General features: G+C 42.6%; 2 protein-coding genes across 2 annotated transcripts in view; both read right to left on the bottom strand.

Annotated features, from left to right (window-relative positions):
- The window catches only part of PLBD1 (phospholipase B domain containing 1), a 47,890-nt gene extending 42,452 nt beyond the window's left edge, over positions 1-5,438 (bottom strand). Inside the window, exon 1 of the mRNA XM_090042745.1 lies at positions 5,282-5,438. Coding sequence (XP_089898871.1) covers positions 5,282-5,366 — 85 coding nt within the window. The 5' untranslated portion in view covers positions 5,367-5,438. The remainder of the gene's footprint in view (positions 1-5,281) is intronic.
- Positions 5,439-8,573: 3,135 nt separating this feature from the next.
- Positions 8,574-26,564, bottom strand: part of GUCY2C (guanylate cyclase 2C) — a 66,676-nt gene continuing 48,685 nt past the window's right edge. Inside the window, exons 20-27 of the mRNA XM_090041028.1 lie at positions 25,394-25,485; positions 21,918-22,076; positions 15,164-15,356; positions 14,335-14,509; positions 13,251-13,349; positions 12,064-12,158; positions 11,540-11,616; positions 8,574-10,711 (exon numbers count right to left, since the gene is read on the bottom strand). Coding sequence (XP_089897154.1) covers positions 10,540-10,711; positions 11,540-11,616; positions 12,064-12,158; positions 13,251-13,349; positions 14,335-14,509; positions 15,164-15,356; positions 21,918-22,076; positions 25,394-25,485 — 1,062 coding nt within the window. The 3' untranslated portion in view covers positions 8,574-10,539. The remainder of the gene's footprint in view (positions 10,712-11,539; positions 11,617-12,063; positions 12,159-13,250; positions 13,350-14,334; positions 14,510-15,163; positions 15,357-21,917; positions 22,077-25,393; positions 25,486-26,564) is intronic.

Below are 26,564 nucleotides of genomic sequence, written 5' to 3'. Positions count from 1 at the left end.
GCATTCTGTGTGTGTATCTACACAAGATTTACTGCACAGAAGACTAGTTAGCTGCACGGTAAACACTGCACATCTACACATGCACCCCTTTGTAAATACAAGTACTATCCTGCCATGAAATTTTTTACTCTGCAGTAGCACACATGTAGATGCTACCCCCAGCTGGCTGGGGCAAACAGATATTTCAGTGTGGGGGTTGCCTGTTGACTAGTCCCACACTGAAGCAACCTTGTGCACGTTGAGCTGAGGGAAGCAGCCCCGGGCTGGCAGGCTAATCCCTGGGGTCCTCTGCCAGCCAGGGCTGCTCCAACCCAGCAAAACATGCTGCAGTCCCAGGCACACATGTAGATGTCCTGTCTGGGTGCAATAAACCCCCAGAGCAATATGCTCCAGAGTTGATTCATGTGCAGTAATATACATGTGTAGACACATCCTGTATGTCTCCAACTACACACCTTTATGTAATGAAAAAAACCACTATGTTAAGGTAGGGTGAAGACTGTATAGCAGTAGGGGACTCACTGAACCCTTAAGTATGAAATTCCAAACTTTTTAATGTTTGGTTTGGGTTAATAATTTGTTTTTTTAATAATCCTTAATTTTTGTAGAGAAGGGAACATTGAGTTATTAACTAAATTCCATCAATTGACTTCTAACCTTAGCTCTTGTCAGCAAATTGTCAAACTTTCTAACAATTCCATGCCTACCATTTCACTGAGAACCAATTCTGCACAACCTGACAACTAGCAAACAGACCTTCCACAAAGCCATATTCTTCTGTTTTTAGCCTCTAAGTCATACTGTTCTATAGTTGTATATTAATATTTCAGTTCAACCAAACTGAGGAAGTTCTGGTGCTTCTCTTCCTTTTTTAATATGCAAAGGAAACTTGGCTACTGCAACAGACTCATGTTTCTTTCCCCCGCCCTTAAAGACAAAGCAAGATATTTCATTTTACCTATAATCAAATCAGACTTCCCATTATCTGAAGCTAGCTACTTGATCTGGGCCACTGGTGAAAACCAGGGAGGGGAGCATTCAAATAAGTATGAATTTTGAATTACACTTTGAATCTTCTATTTAAAAAATAAATACAAGAACATTTTTCTTTGTCCAATTTTTTGTCAAAAACTGAGCCCAAAGAGTTTTGTCATTGAGGCTATATACAGACCCCTCATTTGAAATGGGCCTGATTGTCCTGGGGTTTGGCCCAAAGCAAATCAGGAGTAACACATCTCATTTGCACATGTCTTCCTTCCAAACTACACTGCTGCCAGAAAAGAGCACACAGCCTGGCCAGATGTCTTAGGAGAAAACAGCGATAACCTTTGAGGCACACAGTCATTTTCTGGGAAAAAGCATTAGCACACTTTATCCCACATTCTTCAGAGGGAGTTGAAGCAGGACAGTAGACTTTTACGTTTGTAGGATCCTGAGGCAAAAAGGCTTTCTTCCAGGACAAATGCAATGTCTATTTATAACTCCAAAATAAAAGCCATAGCAACTAACTTTAGCTGCTGGAGTTGTAACATATTGGACATACTAAAGAATGGAGGATAGAGAGGCACCTTAGAGACTAATTTAGAGAAGTATCTAATTCAGTGGGTGTGTCTACATGTGCAATTAATGCACATGAATAAAGTCCAGAGCGTATTGCTCCAGAGTTTATTCGTGCACAGCAAATGGAGCCCGGTCAAAGCAGCCCAGGCTGGCAGGGGACACAGGGGGTCAGACTGCCAAACCAGAGCTCCTCCAACCTGGCTCCATGTGCTGCGGAGAGGCTAGCTGGGGCACGAGGGTGCTTCAGCACAGGACTAGCTGGCAGACAGCCCCCACACTGAAGTAATGTTATGCCCAGCCAGCCCCTCACAGTATATGGAGCCCCGTCAGACTAGCCAGCCCAGCTCTGTTTCAGCAGGGCTTCACATACTGCAGAAGAGCTGGCTGGGGCACAAGGGTGCCTCAGGCTGGGGCTAGGCTGGCTGAGGCACAAGCAGCCTCTGCAGTGAAGCACCCTCGTGCCTCAACCAGCCTTCTGCTGCACCTGGAGCCACGTGCTGCAGAGGGGCTGGCTGAAGCACGAGAATGCTTCAGTGCAAGGATTGCCTGCCAGCTAGCTCCATGCTGAAGCACCCTTGTGCCCCAGCCAGTCGCATCACCATCTACACATAAAACAACACCACTGCAGTGTTTAGCTGAACTCCTGCAGAGGCATTTATTAGTCTACTGTGACCACTTAATAGGGTCACAAATGTTTTACTGCAGAGCTAATTAGTCAACTCCACAGTGAATATCTCATGTAGATGCACCCAGTTAGTCTCTAAGGTGCCACCCCATCCTGCTTTCTGCCTATCTTCAGAGTAACATGACTACCTACCTCTCTATACTCTCTAAAAACCAGCATGCAAACTTCAAGGTAAAATTTTAGTCAAATTATTCAAAAATTATTACTGAATAATGAACAAATGTGTAAAAAAATAATATTCTATTTAGACATCTCAAATGTTTTAGAAGGTCCAAAAACACTCTATAAATTGTTCAAGGAATAATTCAGCCACTTCTACTAGCTGCTCATTAATCCAGCAACAACTGTCTATACTTCCATGTAATTGAGTCAGTCAGGCATTGACTATAAGGCTTTCCATATCTTCAATTTCCCATAATTTGTCTTTCTATAATTTGAATGGTTGAAACACTCTTTTGAACAGCATTAATGTTCGAATGCACTCTCTTGTCATGGCAATTTAGATGTGAAAAGCAGGTCTCTGAGATAAGGTAGGCCAGCTTCCCCTCTCCACCTAGCCCCGCTTCCCAAAAACTGTACTTCTGTCTTAAAGTAAAACATTTTTTGGATATGTTCACTGTTCTGTGGACAGAAGTAAACTATTTTAAGACAATTCTACATATCCAGCAATAGCAACATGAGTGAGGTAAGCTTGGCTGGGATCCTGTCTCCAGTCTTTTTATTGGTATCTCTGTTGTTCCTGGGTGCCCGTGGTGTCACATGGCTTTTTGTGAAACAGTAGAAACTCTGGACAATATTTTCTATTTGAGTATCTACTTGCCAGAACTTTCTCATTCTCCTCTCCACCACAAAGCCTCCTCTGCCAATGTCACTCTCATTCCCTGATGCTGCTTCCCATCCCTCCTTCCCTCCTTTCCTTTTTGTTTCTTTCCATCTTGCATTCTTTCCTAGTTTCTCTTTTCCCCATCTTTCCAACTGCTGGAAAATCCTTGTTGTCATCACTAGGCTTCAGGCTTCCTTTTGAGATAAAATAGATGGCCCCACATCCTGTGGACCATCTTGTCTATGCACTAACAGATGGGAACAAATGCTTTAATATGTATCTGTAAGATCTCTCAGATAGAAGAGGTGGAAAATTGAACTTTAAGCATCAAATCTATAGAAAATAATAGGGTCACTAGAAATGTGCCATAAAGGCATGTTAACAGTTGCATCTGAACCACAGTTCTGAAGTCACAGAGGTGGGAGAATAAAGATCTAAAAGCAGGAAGCAAAAACCCCACAGTAGTCAAACATTAAACTTGAAAGTGTTACAGTAGTCTCAGTCATAACATTAACCTAATATTAACATAAGAAATTTGGCTGAAAATATCTCACTACGCAAATATAAAATGAAAAAAATACCTCTCTCTGACTGTTGCTTATAACAGGGAAAGGAAATGTATTTTTTTAAATCTTAGCTAGTATGCTACCATTAATTACCAGAAAGGCACCAGGATGGCAATAAGTTTATCTACAGCAGTGATTCTCAACCAGGGTGCTGCCAGATTCAACAAAACTGCCAGGAGGTGAGAGGAGATAAGATGTGGAAGATAAGCAGCAAAAAAGTGCAGGATCAGATATGTCCCTCGCTGGCCAATCCCCCACTCACAGTGCTGGATCCATCTTCAAGGTGGTAAGTACTGTAATATGTAAATTAGTTTTTGAAACTGGAGCCAGGCAATTCACAAAAGTTATGGAAGAAAGTTTTGAGTCTAACAAGGGGCACCATGAGTCCAAAGAGGTTGGAACCACTGCTCTACCAGCACGTAATACCAGGTCATCTTTAACATCTGCTTCACTTCTGGTACTAAAAGCACAGTACCTATTATACACCCTTCTTACAAGAAAACTTTGCCTCCTCTTAAACTTACTATTTGAAACCTGCTAAAAACTCATATATTCAAAGTGAAATATTTATCCTTAACTACAATATTCCCTGTCTATTCCCTACTCTGTGCAGTACATAGCAGTTATAATAATTATTATTATAACAGCTCAATAATTATTATTATTATAGCTCAATACAATTTCCTGTCTGTCTGTATATTTTTAAACTGCAAGAGGCAAGGATTTTGGAGGAGTGATCTTGTATTGAACCAACTGCATGGTTGGAATAAAGTTAGAAATAGGCCACCGTGTTAGTCTGAAGTCAAGTAAAAGGCAAGGTAGATTTGCACCTTACAGACTGACAGAAGTAGATGGCTAGCTAGCTAGCACAAGCTTCTGCTAAGTGTATGTATGTGCATGTGTACATGTGTATATACAGATATGCGTATATGTATATACATGAATGTATATCAGATATAAAATGTGTGTGTATGCCTATCAGACGTGGATGCCTAAAAACATTGCTGACCCCTGAGGTACACTCTGTGTCTGTGTATGCATCTATACAGCCCCCCCTTATATATGTGTGTGTATATAAGAGGGCGGTGTGCAATGCCTGATTTAGGCTAAAGCTACTTAAACTACAGTTTAGGGCTGCACAATATGAAGGGCCTCTAAATAAGGGGGAAAATGGACATTTTTGTTTTCAGATGACATAAACATATATGGCGCCACAATTATTATTCATATTGAGTTCATACATTTGTGCAGAAATAATAATGCATTTCTTTAATGATTGTTTTCACCGTATGGACATTGCTTAGGACCTGAGCATGGCATAGTCCGGCACTGTATGCATGTGTGTATAGACATCTCTGTAGGGGGTGTATGTGTTTCTATGTGTGTACATGTACATGCCTATGGGTTAAGACCCGGCTGGACAAAGCCGTGGCTGGGACGCTGTGCTTGGGGCTGGTCCCGCTTTGCACTAGATGACCTCCCTCCTCCCTGGTTTTCTGTGAGTGTGTGCACACGTGTGCGCGCACCTGACAGAGTAACCGGGTCGGGCTGGCCGCGCTGTGGGCCGGGCCGGGCCGGGCCGAGCCGCTGCGCACCGGCCCCGCGCCCGAGAGCCGCCGCCGCCGCCGCCCCGCCGCCCGCTCTCACCTGCGCGGGTCCCCGCCGCCGCCGCCGCCGCCAGCAGCAGCAGCCGCCAGCAGCACCCGCGGGCGCCGCCGCGCAGCCGGGCCATGCCGCTCCTCGCCGCCTCTGCGGGGCGCAGGGAAGTTTCCCAGGCGCTCGGGGCAGGTCCCGCCCGGCCCGGCCCGGCTCAGCTCAAGCCCCTCCCGGCTCCCCGCTGAGGGAGGGAGGGAGCGGGCGCTGCCCGCCTATGTCACAATGGCCCCACACCCCGGGGCTCCCCGTGTGGGGCCGAGGCGGGCCGGCCTCAGCCACCCCCTGCCCTGGGATCCCCCAGCTGGGGGCTGAGCTCTTGCACAGGGCAGGGAGGGCTCCGGAGGTGACTTGGGAGCCACACACACCGCCCTCCCCAGCAGGGCTTTCCTCTGGGGAGAGTAGGCCCTAGGTTAGGATTGCTCTCCTTTTCCATCCACCGCTCCCTCTTCTGGGCTTCCGGATGCTTCCCGTCCAAACTGGCTGAGGTTGGGGCCTCTGGAGTTGGTCTGGTGGGCTGCACCTGTTGTCTTGAGGTCGGCCTTCCATTGTCCTTGTAGGGGTCCCTCTGGGCACTGCAAGGGCTCAGGCTGTTGCTACACAGTTTCGTGGACAGACACCATGGCATCCTAGAAGAGAAGCAGGGCTGGCAGAGACCTCCGGAGGTCACGTCTAGTTCAACCTCCTCCCTGAGGCAGGATCATCTCTCTCCAAACCATCCTACACAATCCAGCATCCAAACTCTTTGCCAAACCACTGTCACCACTGATACAAAACAGTCCCTTCTTGCCCCTCTGGCTGGAGAGGCTTTAGCTGGGGCCATCTTCCTGTCTCTTATCTGTTCACATCTCCCAGCACTGTTACTGGGCAGCATCTGCTAGTTTCTTGGACTCATTCAAAGGTCAGTTGGTGCTGGCTGGTGCGCTCTGCTTGGTGCCCACCCCCTTGAAGCACTTGTTATGAACCCGTGACCCTTGCTCCTGTCTGTTTTTGCAGTAGTTGTCCCAAGACCTCTGTTGCCGCATACTTAGTAACCCTCTCTAATCACAGAGGGAGCTAGCCATTTCTGTGTGGTCCCATGCCCACATTTCTTCAGATGCCAGATAGGCCTGTCTGTTTGGGTACCACTGCACTCAGGACTGGGCATCTCCTGGTTTTGCCATCTGTTTGTCACTGGAAAAGAATTTTGTTAAACTTCAAACTTCTGTTTGCGTGGAGATAAAGTATCCTATAAACCTGCCTGATCTTTACTTTCAACACTTCTTTCACCATTCCTCTCAGTTTGTGGCACAAAACTTATTGGAACTCTATTACAAGAAAACCATTTCAAATGTGAATCAATCCTTTGGGCTCCTGACTGTTCCCAGTTCTCCATGGAAGGGTCCCATAGTGTTGGACTAGTTGCAGAATATATCGTTTGTTTCTTATCAGCAAGACACTACATTTAAAAGGTCTCTGTGCACCATTGTGTTTTTCTAAGACGTATTTAAAAAAAACAATTAACTGTAGAGTTATGTAACACCAGAACAGATTATCATTTACTATCCATGGAGATGTGTAATACCATACAAAGTGTTTATGCCCAAAGCTGCACATGGCCAGGAATTGCAGTCACAGGCACAAAAGGATAAGGAACACAGACAAGCAGTGCTGAAGTGAGCAAGGAGTGCAGATGTACAAAAATTGTGAGAGAGAACGTAGCTGTCCAGTAACCACAGATATAAGACTCTTGCTCTGATCAAAAACAGCTCTGTGTTTGGAAAGGCTTGTGTCCACCTATTTACCAGTCATAACAGAGACTGCATTTTGTGAGGTGACTTCAAATGAGCATGGCAAGGTACAACCAAAACTCCCTCCATTTGGAGGGCAAATCTACATCTTGCTCAAGATTTTTGAATACTGGATCTGGAACTTTGTATTTAAAACAAGCAGGGGAGAGCTATAGTTGGAATATCATCAGGAGAGATTTCCGACAGGAGATGCTGGTTTTATAAAGCGGACAAAGCTATAATAAAATCCAATGGGTAGATGCTGGAGCTAGACAAAATGAAATTGGAAGCAAAGTACAAATTTTAAGTGAAGGTTAATGAATATGAATTTGCCATGACGCCTAGTGGAAGCGAAATGCACGTGACCAGATTTATGGATACAGGAGACATACAGACTAATTTATTGCTGGCAGAGCTATTTAAATCAAAGGAGGTCCTCAGAAGTTAGTCCAATCCCAAGACTGCAGGGGTAGAGATCTACTGAGACCTGCAGATTAAGACGGTAAATGTAATTAATTGGCAGGTACAGATAAGGGCTCTGCACTAAAACTGAACATGAAACCAGGGAAGGAACCCCGGCGTTCATCTCCAAAAGCAAACTCCATTGCTATTGACAGGAGGAACTCTATTTAGCAAAATATGACTCTGCCACTCATCTGGCTCCATGTGGAGATACCAACTTTATACTATGGCAGCATACTACACCAAATTTGCCATGCTTCATTTCCTGAATGACTGGACATTCAGGGAGTGCAGATATGTGAAAATGCAGCAATGTGATGACAGAGATACCAGATATGCTGAATTCATACATATTTTGTAAATGTCAAATTCTAAAAAGACCCAATTCAGAAAGGAAAAATATTAATAATACACCAGTGCGCCAATGGGAGCATATCTTTTCACTCAGCCACTTAGGGCACTGATGGAAGTGACATTTGTCACGTGATCAGCCCCTTGAAAGCACTGTATAGCCATCCCGACAGAAGAACATGCCTGCAGAGCACTTAAAAAGTGCCCGATCGCACAACAAATTAACCCTCATTATGTGAGGGTTCAGATGAAGGTGCTCCACTTAACTTCTGTCTGATCGGGGCTGGGCTGTTGCAGCCATCCCTGTCCTCAGTGCTGACGGCACGATGGGAGGGGGAGAAGGGAGGGGATGGAGCTCCCGGCTGGGGTTTGCCCAACCTGTGCTGGGGAGAGGTGGGATGGATTGGAGCTCCCCCCTGAGGCAGGGGGGAGCTCTAGTCCACCTGTTCCCCCTCCAGCACAAGCTGGGCAAACCTTCCCTTCTCTCCCTCCCATCATGCAGACAGCACCAGCCCTGGTGGTGTTGTAACTCACGTTGCTTTGTTTGAAGCACCGTGAGTTACAGCAGGGAGCTGCACTTTGGTCGGCATGCTTAGATTAACCTACCAAGAAGCCAAGCAAAAGTGTAAAGCAAAAGTTTCTCCCTCCTCCCGTCTCCCCCCCACCCCCCCCGCACCTCCTCCCAGCAAGTTGCAGATCACCTTTTGGGTGGTAACGGGTATCAACTAATGTCCCAGTTTGTTAGTATATAGATGTCATTACCCTTTGTCATGCCACATCAAAGGAAAATCAGTGACACAACAAAAGCAAGTAATAGACTCTGCCAGTTTTTATAGCAGACACTTGTTAGCTCTGTGGTGGGAGGGTAGGAGCAACCTGAGCTGCTGCTTCTCTCCAGCCACCCCAGGCAGGTGCTCCAGAGAAGCTCAGGCTGCTATCCATAAGCATGGAAAGTGGGGTGAACACCTCAGTCCTTGTCCTGCACCATTAAGAGAGTAGGAACAAAAGGCAACACATTTCGTCCAATGAAGTGGACAGTGGAAATAACACAGCTGATCCACTTAATTTGGCAACATTTCTAGCCTTTAAGACAAACCATCTGTGAATCAATTGCCCTGTTTTTTCATTATCACCAGAATCTAGCCTCTTCCAGTAGCGGCTCAACCATTGTAAGCCAGGGAGGAAAAGTAATTTTAAAATGTCAGTCTGAGTCCAATATTAAATCAGTTTAGTTGATCTGATACCTGTAGCCGATTGCTTACACACACCATTCTGTTCTATGCTCTTCACTTCTTGCTCATAAAGGTAGGGACTTTACATAGGTTAAGCCATTTCCTTGATGCCTGCAGTCCCTACTGATTTTATACTTCTTTGAATCTTTGCACTTTAGCTCTGTTTTCTTTCATTTTTGCAGTTTCGGGGGCGGGGTGGAAAGCTCAGTTGGATTTTCCACAAAAAATATGTAATCAAGAAAAACACGAAGTTGAGCAGAGGACCAATTTTCCTTTTAGGAAAGTTTGCTTAGGAAAAAAATGCTGTTGGAAAATACTGGATTGTACAACAGCTACAGCAGAAAGTTTTGCTATTTGACTATAGTGCTGACTGGTTATTCACCAGTGACAGAAGCAGCCCAATGGTCCACTTACAACTTGCTGTACATGAACTACAATTTGAAAGCCACTGCAGCAAAGAAAGGCATTTGACAAAAAATTGCTTGCTAATAATGAATTTTTCAGTTAGATGCCAGTTTTCTTTTATTACTCTGTACTTTAGCTCCTTGTTAAAGTGTATGATTAATTCAAAGTATTGACATTAGTGAAAGGTTAAGCCAACTTAGATACAATCTAAGCACTGTTCGGCTGTGAAAATTCACCCAGAAGTTGAAATAAAATTTGCCGAGATTTCTTAAATACATTTAAGATTATTTTTTATTTGTTTTAACTTCTGCTTTGCTGCTGTTTTAACTTCTAGTTTTGTGGCCAAGGTGAAATGGATACATTTCCTGAAAATCTATTCTTGCAAGCTCTCCAGCTTCATTTTATAAACACAAAAGATATAGACAAGCTTTAGAAACCATCCAGACTTTGGAATACCAATAATCTCTCATGAGAAGTAAAGTTATTTCCTGTCACTTGAGCTAGGTTAATTAGACTTGATGCAAACTGTCATAAATATACTGTGAGGAAAGTATAAAAGAAACATTTTGAAAGCTAAGACTATATCTACATAAATATTAAAAATGATTTTCAAAAATATTAAAATATTATTTCAAAATAAAAATTACAAATTAAACACCAGGTTTAAAATTGTGATAAATTAAGACTGAATTATAAAGACTTTAGGAAATAGGTTATCGAACAGCTTATCACATTTTTAAAAAATGACAAAAATATCTTTCTTTCTCAAAAATGGTTATTTTCACTTCTTCCCAGTCACGATGGAACTGTAGGACGATTGGGCTGATGCTGCTAGGATGGACACAGCTATATTTTAGCACCATGTCAATAGGTGTGTCAGATTCACTAAAAAAAGGGCCAATGGTAGAGAACATGCCCGGAGATCCCAATCTTTTCTTCTGCCAACTGGCTCCAAAAATGCAAATCTCTGGCACGTACGTAAGGTCTTTCACCAGATTGCTGGATTTTTCTGAGTCATACTCATGGCCCAGTTTTACAAATAGGTGCTGGAGTTTTCTGTGGTGGCCAGTTGCAGGTACTCTAGGGTGCCTTTTCGGTAGCTGGTTACACGTGTAGGCTCATGTGCTTGGAATCCTTCCTCTTGTCTTTGTAGACACTCTGTAATCATCTTTGCCAAGTCAGCTTGCAACCGCTGCTGATTCTCCCTAAAAATAGGAGGAGGAGAAAGATTTCAATGACTCCTCCAACATAGCTGCTACAACCCTTGGCTCCAAAGCATTTTTCTGACAATTCTATTGCACTGTCTCCTGAAGCCATTAACATTACTGATCAGCTGATAGAGCTCCCCGCCATCGGAGTGCAAGGTATCCTGCCCCAGTTTGGAGCCCCAGTACTGTTCAGAGCTCCCAGCCGTAAGGGTACACCTAGGCTCTCCCTACACCAGCATTATGGTGTGATGGGATGGATATGTGATCCCAACAATCATGCTTCCTCCCACAGATGTGTGGCATAGCAGAAGGTGTGCTTTTTGGGATTGCTCATCAGAGCCTATCATGCATCGTGCTTTCTTTTTAACAACTGCCAGTGGCCTTAGGATTGTTGGGTTAAATGTTAATGTTGTTAACTATTTCACAACAGATAAAGTCATACAGAAAAAAGGGAAAATCTGGACTTCCTATTGTAATTAGCATTTCCTTTTGGATCCAAAGTGGGTAGGACTCTTGGGGGGGGGGGAAATATCTTTTTTTTGGATCTGACCCCTTGTACACAGTGAATCTCAACCCCTTTTCCTTACGTGTCTTCAATGAATGTTTCATATCCAAGGCCCATATCCCATAAAGAACTTGACCATATACATCCCTAAGTAGATGAGGAATCCTAGAATTAATCCTATCATGAATATTTGCATGTGTCCATTATCTGCACCCAAGTTATACCAGATAATATAATGAGCTAAAAGTGTAAGGGGAATGGTGAAAGATACAGTGAAAAGGCTTCGTTTCTCCCCATATACTGTATAAAGAGCATCTTACACAGAAGGGGGAGTTGGAAGATTATACTTCCCATCTTCCACACCCGTCAGCCAATAGGTAGTCTCCGTTCCTCTGCCCTAATATGATGGAGAAGAGAAAAATAGCTTAGGGATCAGACTAACATGGTTTAAGGATTTGATTGCTAATTTATGTGATTTATTTATTTTATACTATACTTTATGACTGTTGTATTGTCTTTGCTTGCTTTAGGGAATGGGCACTTGGAGAATAGGGTGGACATCTACCAAGTTTTTATAAACTGAAATAAATATTTATATCAAAACAAAGTGAGCAAATGAATAACAGACCTGGCTCCCCTATCAATGGTCCTGTTCATTGCTCTTTCACTGAAGAGGAATGTTTTCATTATCTCAGGGCTTGTGACTTCAGATAGGTCTCTCTTGCTTACCTCGCATTAGTCTAATAAGATAGGTAATGCTCTCGGAGATAAAATGCCTTTCAGGTAGGTTTTGTTTCTGTGTGGGTGTGGGTGGTTGTGGAGAAAAGTACATGGTGTTTGTTACCTTTAGATAAGTCTCTCCTCTCACTTCATACTGGAACTGGCAGTCTGTCCTCTTCAAGATGGCAATAGTGGAACCACTTACATGAATCCGTAAAGCTAGAAATAAACAAACAGTATATGCTCAGCTCAGAAGTTTAATGCAAAATCATGTACGTCGCCTGTGTAAGTCTATGCAAGGGCAGCAGCTTTTCTAATTGGCCCTGATGCCTTCAGACAAGTTCTGTGGGTAAAATGGCAAGAAACGTAATACTCTATTTCTGTACTAAAAATGCTATTAAACCATAGCAGTGTGATATCTGGGGATAGAGCAAAGCAATTAAATAAAAATAAGTAAAAAAAATCAAAGGCCTAAAATAGAGGTGATAAAAGTATTTGCAGGGTATAAACACCAAGAAAGGAAAAGGATTGTGGAGTATAACTAGCAATAATGAGGAGACACTGAGCAAAAAGGAAAAAAATGTAGGTTGGCTTTCAGAATTGAAGTTCATAATGGTGAAGTTCAAATCATAGAGAAGTAGGGCTAGAAGGGACCTCCAAAGGTCATCTAGTCCAACCCCCTGCCTGAGGCAGCATCATCCCATGTAGTATCATTCCCCACTTGTAAATTATTAGACTGTGAAATATTTATATATTCAGATTAAATAATAAAAGTTATGAAGTCAACTATGCACCCTGCTGTCATTAGAAATAAATGCACTTGCATAAATCTCATTTAACATAAAATGATTATTTTAATTAAATTAAAAGAATCTTTTCCCCAGGAACTCTTTGAGCAACCAGCAACTTAAACCCTCCATCAATTAAAAAGCATGTACAAGGAAGTCATACATTATCTAAGGCCAAGGTAAAAGAACAGACATCATGCACTGATAGGTCTTTTCTATCTTTAAACTGCTATAATGTAATGATAAAATTGTTCTCAGCTGGAGAAGGAATGCTGACTGCGCAGTAGCCCAATACTACTGCGCAGTAGCATTGTGTGGCAACAACCGTGATACACCACTACTGTGCAGCAGTGTCACAAAAAAGACGTTCATCGGCACTTGGGTTACTGCACAGGCTTGCATAAACAAGTACTAAATGACTGCACAGTAACAACTGTGCAGTCAATGTCTCGTGTAGATGCGACCACTAGCTCTCAGTTCAAACCAGCCTACTGCTAAATTAGAGGTGAACTTCAGTTCTTACGTAAACCTGTAGATTCCATCCGTGAAGCTGTGTTCACTGTGTCTCCAAACAGACAGTAACGAGGCATCTTAATCCCAACCACACCAGCAGCACATGGACCTGAAAATGGGGGGACAGGGAAGGGAAAGAAGGCAGAAAGACTGAAACCTGAAACTCAGGAACTAATGTGCTTCCATCCTCACAATGGAAGTTCTCTCTTAAGGTCAAATCTCAGAGATGGCACTTCTTTCAGCAGAGCATGTCCAACACCATACTATGGAACTAGATTCAGTCCTGACTGTGAGTACTGTCTACATCACTTCTTACACCCAGGAATGGACCAAGCCTGTCTCAAGTCAGCTTGTTAGATATAATCTGAGCACAACAAAGGCTGGTAGAGATGATTAGCTACTAAATATTAATTTTAGAAGTACAGGGGAGATAAAATGTACTTCATAATGGAGGGCCTAGTGGTGATGTCCTTACGGCCTTCTCTGTGCTTAGGTTAATTGAGTTGTTCTATCCCTTCCTTGGACTGTGGACCCTTAACGGATTACTGGCTCTCAAACCACCAAAAACCTAAAGAAAAGAATTCCCCAGAGACTTGAGATCTTTAGGTTATCCACAGCCCCTCTTTGAGTCTAATCCATTTCAATCATTAATTAAAAATGCATTCCCAAATGAAGCTTGCTCGGAAGATTTGCCTCCAACAAAGTACTGAATATTAGCCTGTTCTACAGTGTTTGGACAAGTGTTTAAATGTATCTAATTTTCCCTCTTGTAAGGAAGGGAGTATGTTCTAATAGCTCAGTTGAGCACAAAATGTCCCTGACTCAACCACATGAGGAACTATTGAAGGTTGGTTTGCTCAACTCCATCCTAAACTGCAAAATGAGGTGATTGCACTATCTGAGAGCAAGCCAATGGTTTATTAAAGCTGGCTCCCCTCCTTCCAACAATGGTCTTCACAGAAAGTCAGCCCACAACACACACAACCAGCTGTGCACCATGCTATCCCACAGTCCACAGAGACTATCATTTATGAAGCGTGAGCACTGAAAACCCTTGTTCACTTGCTATTTAATTGTATGCTACCACCCATTACCAGAGTGAATCCCAATACGAATCCAAACAGGCAAGCCCGGTAGGTGTCTCAGTTCAAAGGTTCCCATGAAGCTAAGGATATCCAGTGCCATCATGGAGATGTCCACTGCATGGCGATTGCCATTCCTCTTTGGTAAGCCACTCACCACCATGTAGGCATCACCAATAGTCTCTACCTGTGGAAACAGAGTTGAAAGTCATTGTGAGCAATCACTGGAAGACTCAGGTAAATCAGAGATGGAAAAGACTTATTAGGTCATCCTGTAAATGTCTTCTCTGGCCAAGGCAAGCTTGTCTAATTTCCCCCAAACCGCAGATCTTATTGGTACCAATACGTTCATAACTGTGCACAGTGTTCTAGGTAGCACATCTTTGACTACTTGGGCAAGTGTACATGAGACACCGTATAGTAGCCAAATAATACTGCACAGTAGCACATCACAGCACTAACAGTGCTAATACACTACTGTGCAGTATTATTAGGCTATTGAGCAGTAGCATCACTTAAAAGACATTCGCCAGAGCTACTGCACAGTGACTCCAGTTACTGTGTATTTATTTAGAACTTGATTATACAATTACTAAATAAATGTGCAGGAATCACTGTGCAGTATTGTCTCATGTAGACTCACCCCTTGTTACAGAAAACTAATTATGGCAAGCTATGTAAAACATACTAGGGAGAAGTAATCTTGGCCTGCGTTTCTCCTCTTTGCCTTTACTTAGGGAACTGGTGATGAGACTTTTTGCCAAGCCCCTAACCCTATCATGCCATCTGTGACTGCTGTGTTCCCTGATAATTATTTAAATTAAATTGAGGCTCTTCTCACCTTGTAAACATCATGATGATCAAGAATGTGGTCAAAGTTCTTGTAGATATCATTCAGCATATCTACCACCTCCATAGGGGTGCTATATTTACAGAGAGTTGTGAAGCCGACAATGTCACTGAAGTAGATAGTGACTTCTTCAAACAGTTCTGGCTCTACTCCACCCGTCTCCTTCAAAGATTTTACCACTGGCCTATGTGACAGGGGGAGGGGAAACACAGATAAATATGCCTTTTGCTTGAGAGGATTTTTTTTTCACACAAACACTAACAGCATCACTGCTTAGTGGAAACGATATGTCAAATGATTCACTGAAAATTAGTACAGTATAATAATTTATATTTCTAAAATTATTTTTATCCAGGGAGCTTGAAGCACTCAACCAATATTAGTTCATTACATTAATTAAGGAAATCTTACCAAAGCTATGTGAATCAGTGAAGAACAAAGGCATGTCACAGGCCATAGAGAGGAAGATGGTGTCAAAATTAAAATTAGAATTCAGGAGTTTGATTCCCAGTTCTGTGCTCAAGCCATTGGCTACACTTCTTTTCTCAGTGAGTTACGGACATGGTATCTTTGTATTTCTTCCAATGGAAAAATTAATTGTAGCCTGATATGAATATTTTCTCACTATGATTTTTAGAAGCAACATCACTATGTTCTGAGTATCATGAAAGGAAGATTAGTTATCATGACACCTGATATTTATTCAAAGGAATTAAATTCTTCTTTATGAAGACTAGAAGACAGGAGAGATGTATGGTTAATCAGGCCTTCTGGGGATGAAAAGGACCTGGAAAATTCAACTGCTGCAAGATGAGGTGCTCCTTGTCTTCTGAGACAATAAGAGATTCATAGATCCCATAGCCAGAAGGAACCACTATGCTCATCTTTTCTGACCTCCTGTAGATACAGGTACAGAATTTTTCCTAAAAGCTCAGTTATGAACCAGTTCCCCGTCACTGATCACTTTTAAAACAAATTTTAATTCAGATAAAACATAAAACCAATACCCTGACCACTTAGATGCATGAAGGTCCAGACTTCAAAATGGACTTTATCTGACAAATATTGAAAATATAAACTCCATATTTTCAAAAATATATCTTCAAAACTTGGGAAAGAAACCATACATGTTGTTTTTCCTATATGGGGCACACAAAAGTGGTCCACACACTTTTTATGCCAACAAAAGGAAACATCTTTAATCAGACAGATAAAGCCCAACCTATTTGCACTGGCAAATCAGAGAAGGAAGGAAAGGGGAGACATGTAGGCTGCAAATACCTAGAACTGCAGCATCAAACTTGTCTGGCCCTATGGGCCAGATGAGTGATGTGGAATTGGTCCACAGGATAAATGAGTGGTGCAGGGCCAGCCTCTTGGGCCAAATTGAGCCCATGGACCTTCCCTTTTCCAGTATGGGACCTGGAAGAAAGAGCTTCAGCATCTAAGACACTTAGCTGCCACAGTGAGAATAAATCACAGTAACAAACCAGACTTCTTCCCACAGTGGTGCAGGGTCTCCAGTGCCCCAACTCTCACCCAGGCACTTGGCTACAGCCACAGGAAGGTTCCCCCATCAAGGCTAGTTGGAAGATGCAGCTCTGTGGGCCACATCCAGCCTGTGAACCACATATTTGACACCCCTGACCAAGAATGGGACAAAAAAACCACATCAGTGGACAAGTAAACAAACCAACATTTTGGAGACAGTCCAAAAATGTGATGAATCATCTTCCAGCTCGGCAAGGCAGCCTTAGGGAAAATGGCACCCTAGGTGAATTTGTATTTTGGTGCCCTTTCTTTGTATTTTGGCACCCTTTTCTTGGTGAGCTTGTAGACTCCCATGATGCACCTTTGCCTTAACTCTGATCCCAGTTCTTGTTCCCTTTTCCTGAGCTCGTGGTATTCATTCTGGCTTCTAAGCCTTGGCTTGATCCTGACTCTTGGGCCTTATTCTGGCATGATCTATAGCTTCCTGACTGGTTCTCAAACCTAAAATAGCTTTCTGTTGTTTGATTCTGGCTTTCTGACTTTGGCTTGTTCTTGACCTGCTCTGGCTTCCTGACACTGGCCTACCATATCTTTAATATCTGGGCTAAGGCTCAGCCACAATCTCCAGACTCTGGCTATGACCCTGTCCAGACTCCTGGGTCAACACCTGGGTTCCTGGCCCTTGCACTGTACCCACCCTTCTTGCAATACAAGGGCACTTGGAGTGCCATATACATTATACCCCTGACACCAGCATCTCTGGCTTTAAGATCCTTTGAGGTTCTTGTAGTGATCATTAGATTTAATAAATGCAAGCATACAACGAATGAGAAGAACTAAACAACACATTTTAACTGTGAAGCAGTAGGCATCCTCTGCAAACTCTTTGTGTCTCTCTACCTACCTTAACTGAGGAACCATCTCCCAATTCCCAACTTCTGTAGTCTTCTAAGTAAGCGATTGTCTCTCGAATGTAACTTCTGTCACTAGAATTCTGAGCTCTCATTTAGATCTTAACCTCTTTGGAAAGAAAATGCTAGACTTCTTAAATCACTTGCATCACTTAGGCCACCCTGTCCGTAACTGAGAAAAATTAAAGACAATGCTGGATTCAAGTCAGCCTCCTCCAAAGACTGCTATGTAAGGCTTGGGAGTCATATGCATTGATGATGAAAAGATTCATTTTCCTCAGTTTATGTCCAGTCTGCCTATACACTTGGCAGAACCCAGTTTTCAGTGCTCTTTGCACATGCACACACATACATGCACACGTACACTTTCTCCAAATATCTTACTTTGGATAGGAGGTGTTTGGCCTGATATCCTGGTTATAGAGCAATTAAACTAATTATATTTTGCCTCCCTTAATTTTTTTCCTTTTTCAGTTAGCAATGATCTTCTGGCATTGCCCACTTCCTAATAGGTATATCTGCTGTTGAAATTGCTGCTGTATGCCACTACAGGGGTAGTCACACTTCTGGGTAAGATGAACTGATTCCTACAGATATCCTTTGTAAAATGTATTAGACCCTTTAAGATCCTAAGAGATGGAAAAGCTAAAAAGTTATAAAGCAGAAAGTAAATGGACTGTTCTCTTGCTTGTGTCAGGGAACTGAATATCTGAAACAATGGGCACAAAAGTAAATATTATTTCTGTTTGTGAAACATTTGCTCCCTCTTCTCCCATAGACTTTATTCCAGGAAGCTAGCTTTAAATCTGTCTATCCATCAGGGCCATCACCATCCTCTTCCCGGTAGGGGGGGCTGAGGTGAGCTAGACAAAAAATTGTGGGGGGCGGGCTGCACTATATGTCTTCTGGCCAATCATACTTATTCACTTTTTTTAACAATACCCACTGAGACGTGTTTTATCTATGTTATCTACAAAAGAAGAATAAAAATATATACTGTATACAAGCAAGATTGGGCTGTGCTGGGTCAGGAGCACTGTGCCTCTACAGGCTGTGGGTCAGGGGCAGGTTCAGCTGCATGGGGCGAGTGGCAGTGGCCTGGGAGAGAGGCAGGGGACTTGGACAGGGGTGGTGCTGGGAGGGGTCACAACAGGGGGAGCTAAGATAATTTTGAGGTGGCTATACCCCCCAAACCCCCTCTCTCAGCACCATCCCTGCTGTCCATCTACTAGCATTTATAATGACTGCATGAACACTCTGGGACTCTGATTGTGCAAGCTATTGGCAGGTTTTTTTTTAGCTTTTCTGTGCCCACACTGCACTTACAGATCCCTCTGTGGCATCTATCTGCATGTCTTCCAGATGGGACTGATGCATGAAAGAGGACTGGTTTAGCCAGTTCCAGGCAAACAAACCTCTTAAATGTGATTAACAATCAAAAAAGTCCTTTAACATTATGGGTCAGGGCAGTACACCACAAATGTGAAAATGCTCAACTATTGCAAGACGCATTTAAATAGTACTTACAGACCTAACATTACAAATCAGGTGAATCAGGGAGCCCTTACCGCAGTACCAGCCTTTTTCACCCAAACACAATTTGCAGATAGCTAAAGATATTTTACGACTCCCTAATTTTCCCCCCTCTTTTACTCAAAATCACTATGCTTTAAATATAGATCAACCTAGTTTAACCTCCTGTCTGTATTTCCTAGTCAAGACTGATTTAGCAGGTTGCCTTCAGTTTACTTTTAACCATGTGCTTAAGTGCTCTGCCTAACTGAATCTTATGATCTGTATGGCAGATCAAAGCAACTCCTGGGCAGCTGACAAACTGCTGGAAGTCTGAGACTCATTCTGTATAAAGCATCCATGGTTTCTCTCTATGTTATCCACTGTTCTCAAATGTCCAGCAGTCAAAAGAGGTACAGAGGGTCTGGGAGTCCCCTACATTTGCCTTTGTTTGAGCAGGATAGATGAAAGAATTAATAAAGAGATGGGGTGGAAGTCGGCTTTAATCTTCTCATACAAAGAAAGAATACTAGGATAACACCCACACTCAGAAAGTTAGAGGATACATGTCAGTCAAGTGAGTATAGGCACTTCTTAAGGCAATCATTTTATATTTTTCTACAGCTATTCATCCTGAAGGATCCCAAGACACTTCATATGCTGTTAATATCAGGATAACTTTCTCTACTATTTAAATGATTTTTTTTCTTGAACAGGATACACCAGCTGTTTTAGCAACACACTACAACAATACCTCTTTAGACACAATGACGAATTTAGAAACTGCAGACCACTGGAATGTAATTCTCCACACTGGGATTTACTACATACAATGAGGCTGGGACCCTATTCGCATGAACAGTGCCGTTTAGTTATGCTTATGTAGTTACTTTGATTTATAAATTTAATATCATCAGACCCACATTCAAGGCCCTGGGAGCCCGCATGAAAAATCAAAACTTAGCGTGTTGAAGATCATATTTACTTACATTTAAATTAATTGTTCTGAAGATAACAGAGGCATGAACCTGAGTAGCATGGTCTACCTGCAGCTAGAAGTAATTATGTCATTCATCTCACCAGGGTAAGTTTTGCCTAAGACTAAAGCCTCTGCATCCAGGAACAGGCTTCAGTCCAAAAAACCCACAAAAGTACAAACATGGCCTTCCCTCCATCTGAGGATTGGATATAATCTTTGCAAATGCTTTTGATAGCTTCCCTCAACCCACTAACTTGACCTCAATTTTGTCTTATCTATGCAAAGCACAGACAACTAGCACTCAGCCACACCCCAGCTTCCAACAGGCAAATCTTACTTTTCTTTCTACTTTGCCAGTCACAAAACTTAATGTCACAATCAATCTAATTCACCACACAACTTCCTCCGTAAGTGCAGCAGCAGTCAGTAACACCATTTGCTTAATCTCTTGCAAGTCATCTATAAACCACAGTGGTCTAATAAGAAGGGGAAACTGCAGAAAAAAATGCTTAGGCAATATAGTCCTAATAGCTGTTAATAAAAAAAAAATCCAAATGAGCAAAGTTTTACTTGGCCATTAATGTTATGTCTATGGGAAAAACATCATTTTTAACTAGTCCTTTAGAACAAAAACTCTGAAGAGACAAAAGCGTCCCAACTAAGAAAATTGTCAGTAACTATAAAGACATGGGATCTCTAATGATCAGAAAGGTCCATGGCCTGAATTTTATGGTGTGTCTAAAAGGTGCAAACATAAATCATAGGTAATGAAAAAATGAAAAGGGCTAAATTATACCTTTATTCACCTGCTTATCAATGACAGAATAAGTTGATCCATTGTCTCTGACTTGACTCTATGGAGGCAAATGCTATGAAGTGTTATCATTTAGTCTATGAAGCAAGTGCTGTTTGTGCCTTGATAGTCTGTGAGTGTGAAGCCTCCCACAATGAGTAAGATCCATAAATGGGCCTCACAATTAATGTTCAGTAGGGCTGGGCAAAGCTTTGGTCCCTGATTTGATTCAGCAAAGATTTGGCCTGATTCAGTGGCTGAATCTCTTAATCCAAATCAAATCAAAGTGAATCTCTGAATCCGAATCAAATCAAAGTACCCTTTAAGCTCTCCGAATTGAATTGGAACCCTCTGAGTCGATTCAGAGAAATTCAGAAAGGATCAGCAATTCGGACATAGACACAGCTTTAAATGATTTTTCTACATACCTCTAGGTAGCAGACGGCTCATGAACACTGCGATGCTGGGGCGCCTGGAGTGTCCCACAGAAGCATGGGGCGGTCCCCAGAGCGTTCAGCAGCAGACCTGGAAGTGGACCAAAAGCACTTCTAGTCCACATCTGCATCCGCTGGGGAGTGCACAGGAGGGCCCCCCTGCGCCCCCCTAGCTAGATGACTGGTACCTCCTGGGTCTGGGGAGGCACCCAGGGTCCCCCTGCAGCCAAGCTGGGAGACGTAGGGGGCCCCCCTGTGTGCTCCCTGGCAGACCCGGGAGTGGACCAGAAGTACTGCCAGTCCACTTCCAGGTTCACCACCAAGCACATGAAGGCCCCTGCACTCCTGTGGGATGGTCCATGTGCCCCAGCATCACAGCTTTCACAAGCCATGCTGGTACCTCGAGGTATGTAGAAAGAACTTTTAAAGCTGTGTCTATGTCCAAATCGCTGATTCTCCAAATCAGCATCGAATCTTCAGATTCGGATTCAGCCGAATCAAATCAGGGACAGTGATCCAAATCAACAAATCAAATGACTGTCCCCGATTCAGGCTGAATCCAAATCTAATAGGGCCTGCTTTGCACACCCGTAATGTTTAGTACCCACCCCTGGTCAGCACTCACCCTGGGAGCAGCATGAAGTTAAGCTTATCTGCTCTATCCCGCTCTGCCTTGTATAGCTCTGTTCTCTCCTCCACCAAGTGCTCCAGGTTCCGAGAGTATAGCTGTAGGCGCCGGATTAAAGTATCCATGTAGCTTTCATTGGTCTGGCTATGGTAGTTACTGGAAACAGCACAGGGGAAAAGATGGAGATAAAGACAAAAATAAATAATGGAAGATTATTTCAGCATCTAGTTCTCAAAGTCTCCCAATGCTTACTAGTAAAGAGTTTATGTTCAGTCTTGAAGGCCTGTAGCCCATATTAGTCCCCCACATTTGTAATTTCCCAGCAACCCCAAAAGACTTGATCTTGCTAATGTAATCAATTCCAGGTCACCCAAAATAATATGAAAAACAAATGTATGCTAGGAAAGAGTAACTCAACTAGCCAGATACCTAAGAGGGAGGGACAGCTGATAGGAGGCAGCAATTAGATATATTTGACATTGGTTATAAAATTAAAAACACCAGAACAATTTGCAAATGTTTGATGGCATCAACAGAGCAATAACAAGGCCCTGGGTCAGATTTGTTCATTGGATTCCACTGGTGCAACCAAACCTGGAGCCTCCTTTCAGATGAATGCCAGCCAAGAGCAGAGTTGCAGTAACACAAAGCAGTGATAGCCCTGTTTCACTGCAGGCTGAGTAGATAGGCTCAAACTGTCTGGAAGATTCTGGCATTCAGATTCGTAAAAGAGTTCTGGCTAGATTTTACGGTTGCCTTTCTTCCATTAAAACCCCTATTTATGGTGACTGTGAAAAGGCCAGAGGATGACCTCCCCTTTGGTGAACCTGCCTCCAGTTGCGGAATATGTGATCTCTGCTCCCCCATGTCTGTGGAGGTGAATGTAGTCCTCCTTCTGCACTGCTCTGGTTTGACCTCATCTGGAACATTGTGCTCCACTTCAGATACCACATTATCAGAAAAAATAAAGCTGGAGGTGAGCAGCAGAAATTGATCAGGGAGCAAATAGGATTGATTTGTAGGAAGAAGAATAAAAAGAGGGTAACAGTTTACCATGGGAAGTGTCTGAAAGCCCACTTTTTATTTAATTTAGCTTTTTAAATGTCCCAAAACACTAAACAGTGGAACAGTTGTACACTCGCCAGGTGAAACGGCAGAATGTTCAAGTAGGATTGTTTACATCACCACATTTAATGATTGTATAAACTCATGTAAGCTGAGTCCTCTAACTACAGATAGAAAGTAGGATAGATTTGCATCTCATAGACTAACCAGTGTGTGTGTGTGTGTGTGTGTGTGTGTATTCACAATCCTCCCATAGATCCTTTTCAAAATCCTAGATCTGCCCATGGTTTTCCAGGTAAAAAGAAATTAGAAGCTTAATTAATATGCTAGGGCCTAGGTCTGTATTATTTAGTTTAAGATCAAAGCAAAAACAAATATAATTTTATTTGAACATGTATTAATTTGCCATATCATACATTATGTATTAAAAAACACAGCAAACTAAGCAAAAATAATCAAAAGATGTTGTTTCATTAGTTCTGTAGTCATTAAAGGTACATCTTTCAGATTCATAAAACAAAATCAAGCCTTCTTGAGCATCCACACAGTGCATCCAATGTTTGATGTACATTTTTTGCATACCGGAGTTAATGTTTTTAGCTGAAATTAAAAACAGTCTGCAGGGCTATGAAATAGGAGCTATATTACCAGGAGCAGCTAACAAACGGCACAATTGCAGAAGAAAGAAAAGCTTGATTAGTGGAACATTAAAACTATTAAAAAGGGGAGCGTTGTTAACACCTGTGCAATGAAGAGCTTAGAAGGAATCAGGTAGATTATAATGAGTCATAAAGTCACATGACCCCCCTCACTGCTGCCTGACTAGAAATACTGCTGCCACTGCCAGGAAATTAATTTTAAACTTCAGCTGAACAACGAATGGCATAGGGATACCACTACACCTTCCCTAGATCCCCCCTATATGTGTGTACACACACACACACTTTAGATAGTTTATAAAGTGTAAATCTACTCTGCCTTCTACTTGTCCTCAGACTAACATGGCTAACTATGTACCTGTAACTACCTAAACCTTTGGTAACCTGACCCTTTCAAATAACCTCAGTTTGGTGTTATCTATACCCATATCAGTTATCAGCTCAAGCCACCTAAATCTGTCATCATCTCATACTCAAATCCATTCACTTGAGCATCATGAGCCATTATCTGACACTTGAGTAGTCTCACCACTTAATTATTTTGGTGATTTGAGTCTCTAAGGATAAGGATAGACATTACACATAAACTGGTTTAAGTGATCAGAAACTGGTTTAAACCTGTGACAAAACAGATGTTCAGTGAACATAATCAGTTTGACAATGGCTGAAATCAGTTTGAGATAAACCTGGCTGAATGTTGCATCAGACTTAATATATTTGGGTCAAACTGATTTATGCAATGTCTATCCCAGACCCCTTCCTCATTTAAGTTAAATCAGAGTCCTCCAACATCGCAGATGCTTTACAACTTTGGGCAGGGCTCTGCTCCAGCCCAGCAGGGCTGACCTCACCCCTCTGCTCCCTAGCTGGAGCTCCATCTACCTGGTTTTCTCCTGCTCCCCTGCCCCTCACCTCTCCCTGCTCAAGCAGGGATTCCCCCCCACCCCCCCGCCTGCCTTACATAGACACCTCTCAGCATTAGCTAGCATACCACATGCTGGCTATCGTCCGTGCTGTGAGAGACGGGACAAAGGCAGACAGGATAGTGTTGGCTTAGGGCTTTTTGGAGCTAATCAACAGGTAGCTGGTAATTCCCCTCCATTCCTTCCTTGGAAAATGTTGTTAATGAGAGAGGCTGTTGTTTTGTTTGATGGGTTGATAAATGCTAACAACTCCTTGTGTAACTCCCTGCTGTGCAACTCAATGCTGTTATCAACAATGAGGGGGAGGGAACCCCTCCCTAACCAGAAGGTCCTTCCAGGGCCTAGCCATGCCTCTGCTGTAGTCAGCATGTGGAAGGGAAGGGAGGGCTGATCTAGCACCCCCCTCACCCAGCTTCTAGCCTGAGCCACTGCATGCACATGCCTGCATTTCTTCAGTCCAGAGGGGATGTCTTTATGGTTACAAACCATTTTAGCCTAGCCAGGTTAGACTAACCTGCAAAGATTGAATCAATTCAGGCTCAGGCTCAGGCTTTTTGAATGTGTGTCGCTAGCCTAATTAACTTGTATGGCACCTTTAAAAGTTGGGTTCTCATGATCATCTCTCTTGCTCACTTGAGCTTGTTCTCTCTCATACTCACACACATACACACTCCTTTTTCTCAAAGGATGAGAGTTCCAGTAAACAAATCATTTTCCCACTGACTAAGCCATTCTGGCATTTACAGACATACTGTATTTATAATCATCAGGTTTCCAGGTGCTGTGAGTCCAGAACATTTTACAGAACAGAGACTGTGGTGCTTACCTGAATATTTTGGCCAGACTGCTCTCAATTTTCTTGAAGTCAGGTCTTTTCTCTGAGTCTTCCTCCCAGCAACTTTTTACAAGCATATATACCTGAGAATGTACAGTTCAAGGGAAACTCAAATGAGCAACTGGCAGAGACAGTAGTGGCAATGAACGGCAAAAGCAACCATCTGTTCAGTAGTCAATATAGGATTCCTTTCCCATCTCTTTTGTCCAGTAACCCATTAACATATGTGACTGATTATTCTTATAAGACTTTCATTACTCATATCTTACAGCAACAGTCATTTCATGTTTGCCAGTGATCAGTGGACAGCTAGTACTGATGTTCAGATAATACTGATGATCAGTACTAACAAGCAGCATACGCTAAATTTGAAACTAATGTCTATAAAAGATAGGGAAGCAAAAGATCCCAAGCCTCCAATGGGTGACGAATTGTAATTATGTATTGGGTATTTATCTGGGAGGGGGGGTTAAACAATTTTCTGTTTATCAAAAGATGTGCCACTACAAATAGACAATGCTGCTGTTTACAAATATTGTCAAAAGAAAATGGTGGCCTTTTCCAAATTGCCACCATCCTTTCAACATTACTTGACTTACAAATAGGATTTGCCACTCTGTACCAGTTGCTTGATCCATCTAATCCAGTGGTGATCATCACATAGGATCACACTATTAATCCACTCAGCCCAATTACACCACCTACAGAAATAACTTTTAGCTGCCATTTCAGACAATAAAAATACCCTCCCCATGATGCAACTGACCACATGCAACAGACTGTTTTATACATACACATATGTTTCAGTTTTATTTTAAGGGATCTCTTTTGTGCCATACAGCCCATAAAAAATTAAAACTGTTTTTAAAAATTCTGAAAAACAGAAAAAATATCTTATATGCTTATTCTTTTTTTAAGGATCAGTAAACGCCTCCCATTACACACCCTGTTACTCCATAAAGAACCACCCTGTAATACATGGGTTAGGTGGTAAAAGTCACCAGATGCAGAATAAAGAGACACTGTGCTGCTTGAATGAGAGAATTGCATTGAATTACATTTTTGTTGCACTGATATTTATGAAATATCTTTCCTTCCCATGAGGCCAGGCCATTGGATCATACCATGTGTTCCACTTTCATCCTCCCAGTCTGGCTTGGCT

Source organism: Crocodylus siamensis, chromosome 4, assembly GCF_052110815.1.
Source record: "Crocodylus siamensis isolate JL-2025a chromosome 4, ASM5211081v1, whole genome shotgun sequence".
In the NCBI taxonomy this organism is placed as follows: domain Eukaryota; kingdom Metazoa; phylum Chordata; order Crocodylia; family Crocodylidae; genus Crocodylus; species Crocodylus siamensis.
This window is presented reverse-complemented; position numbering and strand designations above follow the sequence as displayed.